This window comes from Melanerpes formicivorus, unplaced genomic scaffold (genome assembly GCF_026170545.1).
Source record: "Melanerpes formicivorus ecotype bairdi unplaced genomic scaffold, bMelFor1.0.p_v2 SCAF_8, whole genome shotgun sequence".
NCBI lineage: Eukaryota > Metazoa > Chordata > Aves > Piciformes > Picidae > Melanerpes > Melanerpes formicivorus.
Window position 1 is genome coordinate 26,072,723 of NW_027142360.1, and position 9,187 is coordinate 26,081,909.

Here is a 9,187-nt window from a genome sequence, read left to right on the forward strand (position 1 = left end):
CCCTGGACAACCTGTGCCAGTCCAGTGTCTCACCACCTGCCCTGGAATCAGGATCTCAGGTAGTGATAGGACTAGGGGGAATGGAATGAAGCTAGAGGTGGGGAGATTCAGGCTAGATGTGAGGAGGAGGTTCTTCACCGTGAGAGTGGTGAGACCCTGGAATGGGTTGTCCGGGGAGGTGGTCGAGGCCCCGTCCCTGGGGGTGTTTAAGCCCAGGCTGGATGAGGCTCTGGCCAGCCTGATCTAGTGTAGGGTGTCCCTGCCCATGGCAGGGGGGTTGGAACTAGATGATCCTTGTGCTCCCTTCCAACCCTGAATGAAACTATGAAACTATGAAAGAATTTCTTTCTAATATTCAGTCTAAATCTGCCCTCCAAAGCCTGGTTGCAAAGCAGTGAGCACCACAGGGTCCTCCTTCAGGCAATGCCTGCAGGGCCATTTTAGAGCTAGTGCTATTTTCACCTCACACCTCAGCTTCTCTCTGCTCCACACACAGCCATCACAATACCAAAACAAAAAACCCAACCCAACAATAAAACCATGGATAAAGCAGAAAGTTCCTAATCAGATTTCAAATGGCTGCTGCATCCCTCTACATCTGTGTGATTTAAACACTGTTCCAGCAGAAGCAGCAACCAATCACTCACCCAGTGCTTATTAGATAATGACAGGAAATTAGAGGAGATCTTTGCATGGATTACTGTCAGCCAATGTGTTCACTGATATCAACTCCTAAGCTGATACTGGTTAGGGCTATGTCTAAATAAAGGACTTGCAGCAGAAATCACAGAATGCTAAGGGTTGGAAGGGACTTCTGGAGATCATCCAGTCCAAGCCCCCTGCCAAAGCAGGATCACCTAGGGCAGGTCACACAGGAATGCATCCAGAGGAGGAGACTCCACAACCTCTCTGGGCAGCCTTCTCCAGGGCTCCAGCACCCTCACACCAAAGAAGTTTCTCCTCCTGTTGAGGTGGAACCTCCAGTTTGTGTCCATTGCCCTTTGTCCTAACACAGGACACCACTGAAAAGAGCCTGGCCCCTTCTTCTTGATGCCCACCCCTCAGACATTAATAAGATCCCCTCACAGCCTTCTCCAGACTGAACAGCCCCAGGGCTCTCAGTCTTTCTTCATAAGAGAGATGTTCAAGTCCCATCATCATCATCCTTGCAGCTCTCCCTTGGAATCTCTCCAGCAGGTCTCTGCCTCTCTTGAACCGGGGAGACCAAAACTGGACAGAGTATTGCAGGTGAGGTCTCACCAGGGCAGAGTAATGGGCAGGAGAACCTCCCTAGCCCTGCTGGCCACAATTCTCTTGCTGCACCGCAGGATACCATTTGCCCTCTTGGCCACAAGGGCACATTGCTGTCCCATGGATAACTTATCATCCACCATTATTCCAAGGTCTCTCTCCATGGAGCTGCTTTCCAGCAGGACAATCACTAACCTGTGCTGGTGCCTGCTGTTATTCCTCCCTGGATGCAGGACTCCACACTTACAAATAATGCCTTCCTTAAGGTATCTCGTTCACACACCTCAGATCCTATGCATGCTACCAGCTGTAATCAAACAAACCACTTAACGCTGTTCTTGTTTTCTGTTTCCAACTCTAACCTAGTTGCAGTTTTCATCCTCACACCCATAAATGCCTGACCCTGTTTATAGAACCATAGAATCAACCAGGTTGGTAAAGACCTCAGAGACCTAATTGTGTCATTCCAGTATCTGAAGAGGCCTACAAGAAAGCTGGGGAGGGACTTTTTGAGGGTGTCAGGGAGTGACAGGACTGGGGGGAATGGAGCAAAACTAGAAATGGGGAGATTGAGATTGGCTGTGAGGAAGAAGTTGTTCCCCATGAGAGTGGTGAGAGCCTGGCACAGGTTGCCCAGGGAGCTGGTGGAAGCCTCATCCCTGGAGGTGTTTGCAGCCAGGCTGGATGTGGCTCTGGGCAACCTGATCGAGTGTGAGAGGTCCCTGCCCATGGCAGAGGGGTTGGACCTGGCTGAGCCTTGAGGTCCCTTCCAACCCTTACAATTCTATGATTCTATGATCATCAAGTTCAACCTCCATTTGCCAATAACCAGAACACTTATTTACATTTGTCAATAACTAAAACCATCCAGCAAATAGATCTGCATTCTGTGTGCTCCCCACAGCCAGGTACTTCAGGGTGGGCAACACTGAATACAGAACACAGAATTAACCAGGTTGGAAAAGACCGTCAAGATCACCACATCCAACACCATCTAAGCAACTAAACCATGGCACCAAGTCCCTCATCCAGGCTCTTTTTAAACACCTCCAGTGATGGTGGCTCCATCACCTCCCTGGGCAGCACATTCCAATGGCCAATCTCTCCGGCTGTGAAGATCTTTCTAAGATCAAGCCTGAACTTCCCCCTGGCACAGCTTGAGACTGTGCCCCCTTGTTCTGTCACAGGTTGCCTGGGAGAAGAGACCAAGCCCCACCTGGCTACAACCTCCCTTCAGGGAGTTGGAGAGAGCAAGAAGGTCTCCCCTGAGCCTCCTCTTCTCCAGGCTAAGCAACCCCAGCTCCCTCAGCCTCTCCTCCCAGGGCTGTGCTCCAGACCCCTCCCCAGCTTTGTTGCCCTTCTCTGGACACCTTCCAGCATCCCAACATCTTTCTTAAAGAGGAAGGTTGGGGTTCGCAGGCTTCCAGATGACTGAGTCTGCAATACACAAATGCATTGCAATCAGCAAAGACAAAAGAAAGAGCAGCACTACCTCTCTCCACTCACCTCACACAGATCCATTTCCTTTGTTTTGTTTCTTTTCCTGAAGTGCACAGGACAAAAAAAAAAAAAAAAAACAACAAAGCACCAAAAGAAGAAGAAAACAAATGGATCTGCAGCTGACCAGGCTCAGGTTTGGCAGTCCCAAGAGCAGGCTGAGAACAAACACTTTCGTTTTCCTCTGTCAGCTCCCACACCACTGGGCTGGAATTGCGTAGGGAGAAGGCTTGTTGTGGGGTGGTTTTTTCTGTCCTTTCTCCCCCCTGCCTTGCTTCAAATAAATGGGTGCTGTGTTTACATACTGCATACTGAGCATTGCCTGCCCCAAGCCAAGGGGCTGCATCCTGCCAGCTCTTCGCTTGCCTGCAATATGGCGATTCCCTGAGCCAGCATAGCATTGAGTCACATAGCAAAACTTGGGAGGGATGGCACTGGCAGCTTGCAGAACTCCACCTGAAGGAGTGACATGCAGTAAAGGGGGGAAAAAAAGAGAAAAAAGGCAAAAAGAAGAGAAACTTGCTGGCAGAACTGGGTCAGAAGCAGGCTGGGTTCATGGCCTCAGCCTAAACTACAAAGCCAGGCGCTGCATAGCTCACCAGAGATAAAAACTTACAGGCGTGCAGGACAGGCAGGAAAAAAACCTAAACAAAGGCTCACTACACATGCCTTACACAATGCTCTCCCACCCTAGAGCCCTCCCAGGTCATCTGCTGTTTATTCTCTCTATGACACTTTATTCCAGGACGTTCTTTCCAGCTGCAGGAGCTGCAAACTGGCCTCCCCTAAGCAGAGTCGGAGTCAGAGGAAAAGAGAAAGAGAGCGCAGTCCATTGCTCAGCCTGAACAGCAGCAACATCCTTCTGGCTCCAGCAAGCTCTCTTTTTTCTGCCTGATGAGCAGCAGATCTCACCAACCACGAGCTCCAAATGTCTTCCTGTGCCTCATGTTCATATTTTTGCAGAACAAGCAAGAAATATGGGAGAGAAGAGCTAACTATGACCCCTAAAATAATGACTCTGCAAGCTCACACCAAGGTCTCAGAGAGCTGCTTTGTGTCTCTGATAGGAGACTGGAGCAGGCCATTGGTGTACTCCTTTTTCCAGGTACTGCTCCATAACAACTTCTGCAGAGGCTCCCACTTCAGTGACACAAAAGATACTACAGGCAGGATAACTGAAGGTGGTAATTTAGCTATCAGCAATAAACTGTCAGCACAGAGATAAAAAGCCAGGAGGAGATCTAAAGTTCTGGAGTTTTTTTTAAGGCCAGGCTGGATGTGGCTGTGAGCAACCTGATCTAGTGTGAGGTATCCCTGCCCATGGCAGCGGGGGTGGAACTAGATCATCCTTCAGGTCCCTTCTAATCCTAACAAGTCTATGATTCTATGATACTACTGAAGTTTCTAAGAGGCCGTGCATCTAACCCAGAGCTGAAGATCAAGTGCCTGAACCAAATACCTGTGATACCTACACATCAGCAGCCCTTCTGAGCTGGCCCCCTGGGTGCAGCCCTCCTCGTAGCACATTTCTCAGCAACTGAATCCTATTTAGACCACCTTCAAATCAAACAGAGAGCAAGCCAAGCAGACACCTGCTGGGTGTTTTGTGCAGGACTGCACCACGTCAGCACCTCTCCACCAGCATTTTGTTCAGAATGCAAAAACCTCAGGGATATTTCATTTGTTGGTAATGTCAGCATGCAAAATAAACAGAGTCTTAGAATCAATAAGGCTGGGAAAGACCTCAGAGATCATCAAGCCCAACCTATCACCCAACACCTCATGACTAACTAAACCATGGCTTCAAGTGCCACTTCCAATCCCTTTTGGAACACCTCCAGGGATGCATGTTCAGCTCTCCTCTGCCTGAGCCTTCCTGCCTAGAGGGCAACTTAGCTGCCTCCAGACAAAATCAATCCAGGAGTCAAACCCTGGGTCTGTGGACAGCCAGGGAGCTCAGGTGGGGCTGCAGGACCATGGAAGGCAGTAGTGAATTCGTCTGGCCCTGGGTCAAGCTGCAGAAGGCTGCTTTGCCAGCCCTTGGTGAATGTCTCTATTTGATGCTGACAAATCACTTCTCTGCTGGTATTGCTTATTACCCACTTTGTTAGGACTGATATTAGTAGAAACCAGTACCATGCCTGCTGGATTTGCAGCTCTGCCTGTGCTGTGTTTTTCCTCACACAAGACAGAACAAATAAGTAAGTAAATAAATAAATAAATACGAGACATAAACTCACTTCTGGTAATAGTTTTAATTACTAAGTATATAAGCCTGCAAATCCTCTCACATAAGTAATCCTTCAAATGAGATTAATGCATGGAAATAGCCCCATTGAAAAAGGATTTGTATGACTGGACCCCTGAAAGCTTAATCACACCTTTTTATTTTTTCTTAAAGGCATTAGCAGTTTTTAATGCAGCCTCCAAGAGGTGTTGGTGCATTTAAAGCAGGGGGGATTATATGCCTTTACCAAAGTGGGGTGTCCTTGCAGAAACAACCCCTTCTAGGACTGACAGTGCTGGGGGAACGTGCTCCTGCAGTCCCTGTGGTTTCTCAGGTTGAGAGGGATTTAAATAAACTGAACAACCTGCTCACTTCCAGCCCTGCATTCAGCACGACTCCTCTTGCAGCACTTTCTGGTCCCACTGACGGATGACTCAGCTGCTCCTTCAGCTCTGCTCCTTAGACACAACGCAGAACTAACCCGCTTGGGAAAGACCTTCGAGATCATTGAGTCCAACCTATCACCCAACACCATCTCATCCACTAATCCTTGAAGGAAGAAGGTCTAGACTTAGGAGTGTAGGGGAATGTGAAAGGGAGTTGGATCTGAGGAACAAATCCAACAGCTTCTAATCAACTAAACTCAAACCTTGAAGGAAGAGGTTGCTAGACTTAGGACCATAGAGGAATGTGAAAGGGAGTTGGATCTAAGGAACAAATCCAACACCTTCTAATCAATTAAACCTTATATATATTTCAGCCTTGTGCACCATTACTTCAAACACCAAACCTCCTGATTTGTTTTCACTCCTGTCCAGGTATTGCTAAGTGCTTTTGTGGCTCTGTGGTGTAGTGGCTCTTGCTTTCTGTGCTCTGTCTGTTGCGGAGTAATTTATAAGTCATAGGATCACAGCATCAGAGAATTGTCAGGGTAGGAAGGGACCTCAAGGATCATCTAGTTCGAAACCCTCTGCCATGGGCAGGGACACTTTCCACTAGGTCAGGCTGCCCAGAGCCACATCCAGCCTGGCCTTAAAAACTTCTTTCCTGGCATCCCAGTTGTATTCTTTTCACCAGTCTAGACGAAGCTAGAAGCAGCCACAGGAGAGCAAACAGATTAAAACCAGAATAATCTCCCAAGAGAAACAGTGGATTCCCCTACATCAGTCACTTTTAAGCCTCAGCTTGACAGGGTGCTGGGGCATCTCATTTCAGCTATAGGATCACCTAAGAAAGGTTGGCCCTTGGGGTCCTTCTAACCTGTCACTGTGAAAATTTAATGTGCCAAGTGCCCCAATGTGCCTAAGTCCTCTTTCTTGTACATGCTTCCCTTGCTCTCTCTTTGCACAAGGGTCTTTGTGGCTTTAGTGGAGAGCCTTTTTCAAAGTATCTCCCGCTCTGACATCCTTGGAATGGTTAATGCTTTGGTATCACATTTGTTTGCTAATCCTTAAAATGAGGGAAACAATCCTTTGGAGAGCTGGGAGTCTGTCACTGCCTCCAAAAAGCAGGAAGCATAACTGCTTGAAGGCTGACAGATGCTTCACCACCATGACAAGAAGCTGTTCCACAGGCTACAGCTCATGAGCCCCTGAGTCAAGCCATATGGTCCTGAATGCCAAGACTGCCTCTGTCTTTCCCAGTCGATTGGGAGAGAGGGATTGCTTCTGCTTTGCTCTGAAGCTGCAAAAGCACTCTCTTGGCTTTAGGAGTTTACAGTATGAAATAAAACACTTGACCACTTGCACTCATAAATCCTCATTTGTTTGCTGAGGAGTTTTGGTTGGGTTTGGGTTTTTTTTCCCTTCCTTTCTCTGCAGAAGCAGCCCTACATGCATGCTTCCGTGGGCTGGGATAACATCTTGTGACTTTGACTGCTGTCCACCCTGATATTAAATGAATGCACACAACTAAGCACACATAAATATGGCTCTTACACTTTAAAGAGACTCTTCCCGACTAATAAACTCTTCAGCATATTTGACCAAGTTTGTATATAGGGTCTGAAAGAACAGCTTGGAGGGGCACAAGGCATCTTTAGTCATCTAAAAGGGAGTTAACAGCAAGGGATACACACTGTGAGGATTCAGAACTGATCTGAGATAATGCCTCACTGCACTTCAGCAGCACAAAAATTAACTCCCCAAGTTATTACTCCTTAAGTGTGGGCATATTCTCCAGCGCTTTGGCCAGCTGAGATTTAAATATCCTTCCCCCACCAAGAAAAAAAATAAAAAAAGGCCTTTCTAATTCCTGTCATCTCCTGAAAAACTATTTAACTGCCCCAAAGACTCCAGTAATATATTTTATGTCATTTCCAATGATTACGATGAAATATCTTCAGGCTACTAGTGCGTGGACGATCACAATTGCCAAGACACAGAAGAGAGCAAAAAATTATCTTGCTTCTTCCTAATCAAGAAGTGGAGGGGAAGACAACCTCCCCTCCAAGAGCAGGACCTGAGAGCTCAAGTCTCGGCACCCAGAGCTTCCCGAAGCCGACCAGCACCTTGCAAGTCAAGCCTTTAAACTTTTCCTCTTTTGAGTCTCCCTGAGCTTTTCCTTCTTAGAAAATGATGTCGTGTCCGTGTCCCCCCCTCCCCCCGCCTTCCACTCGCGCCTGTCCTCACTCTTCCTTTAAGAAAAATAATAATGTACAACACATCGATTGCAAAGTGACAGGACAGTACGAGCGGCTCTCCGCGGTGGGGTGCGGGAGGAAGGCGGTGGGGACCCTCAGCCCCGACGCGGAGCCGCTTGAACGGAGCCCCCCGAGCGCAGCAGCCGCGGGACCGCTGCGTCCCTTGAGTTCCCGTTTTCACTCTCAGCTGCTCGGGACAACACAGCAACCGATTTATCACGGCGATTTTTTTTCCTTTCCGAGCTCTCCCGCCGCTCACCCCGCCGCTCGCTGCAACTTTTCCACGGGCTGCGGGCGCCGAGGGCAAGCACCGGCGGGGTTTGGAATTAGGTGATCTCTAAGATCCCTTCCAGCCCAAACGATTCTATGATTCTGTTTTATGTTTTTCTTCCGTCTCCACCCCGCTCCCCTTAAAATCTCTCATCAACAGCGGCAGCTTCCCTCCTCGTAGCCCCTCACCTCCAGGGCTGTCCCGGGAGCCACCACCAACCCCCTGCCGCGGACACTGTTCCCTGCCCGCCGGGCTGCCCCGACCCGCAGCTCCCCCGTCCGCAGCCGACTTTCTCGCACCAGCAATCACAGAATTGTTTCGCTTGTAAAAGACCTCTAAGATCATCGAATGTAACCTACGACCCAAAGCCACCACGGCAATTAAACCACGTCCCAGATGCTGTGACCACAGGTTTCTTGAACACCGCCAGGGATGATAACTCCACCACCTCCCTGGGCAGCCTATTCCAATGCAATCCCTGACCACTCGTGGAGCAAAGAAATTTTTTGCCTAATCTCCAACCTAAACCTCCCCTGGCACAATTTCATGCCGTTTCCTCTCGTTCTATTACCTGATATTAGGGAGAAGACACCCTAAGGAGATGAGACCGACCCCCACCTCACTCCAACCTCCTTTCAGGGAGTTGTAGAGAGCAGTGAGGTCTCCCCTCAGCCCCCTCTTCTGCACACCGAGCAACCCCCCCGCCGGCTGCCCGCCGCCGCCGCCCGGCCTCACTCACTTGTGCCTTCTTCATAAGGAACGGCAGCGCTGCAGTCCAGCCCAGCCGGCCGTGTGCACACTCCCTTCAGCGGAACTGTAGCTCCAGCATAATGCAGCAGCGGATAGTCCACGCATTGGGGTTGCCCACGGCGAGCCCCGCGTTGCCTCCGCCTGCCCCGATCTCACCCCGCTGCCGCTGCCGCCGCCGCCGCCCTGCGTCCCACCTCGCCCCCGCTGCCCCGCAGCCAAAGAGCCCGCACCGAACTGAAGCCGCCGCCAGAGCCCGGCCAGAGCTTTTATATCTCCGATCTGCCTTCAGCAGCGGCAGCGGCGGCGGCAGCCCAGGCAAGACACGCCTTTGCTTTTCCCCTCCCTCCTTCCCTCCTTCCCTCCCTCCCTGCCTCCTGGAGAAGCGGGAGCCCAGGGAGACCCTGTCGGGAGGGGGAAGCCCGAGTGAACTTCGGGGAAGTTGGAGGCAGGGACAGGCTGAGCCTTCTCCTTCCCCTCCCCGGGCTGCCCACCGCGAGAGAGCTGCTCGGGGGGCGGTCGGTAGCGGCCTCCGGGTTTGGCAGCGGGAGGA

General features: G+C 50.2%; 1 protein-coding gene across 2 annotated transcripts in view; it reads right to left on the minus strand.

Annotated features, from left to right (window-relative positions):
- Positions 1 to 8,940, minus strand: part of KITLG (KIT ligand) — a 67,577-nt gene extending 58,637 nt beyond the window's left edge. The window contains exon 1 of one of the 2 annotated variants that reach the window (XM_068142806.1): positions 8,627 to 8,936. In XM_068142806.1, coding sequence (XP_067998907.1) covers positions 8,627 to 8,641 — 15 coding nt within the window. In that variant the 5' untranslated portion in view covers positions 8,642 to 8,936. Of the gene's footprint in view, positions 1 to 8,626 lie in introns of both variants that reach the window. The other variant, XM_068142805.1, reaches the window with a different exon arrangement.
- Between the last annotated feature and the right edge of the window lie 247 nt (positions 8,941 to 9,187).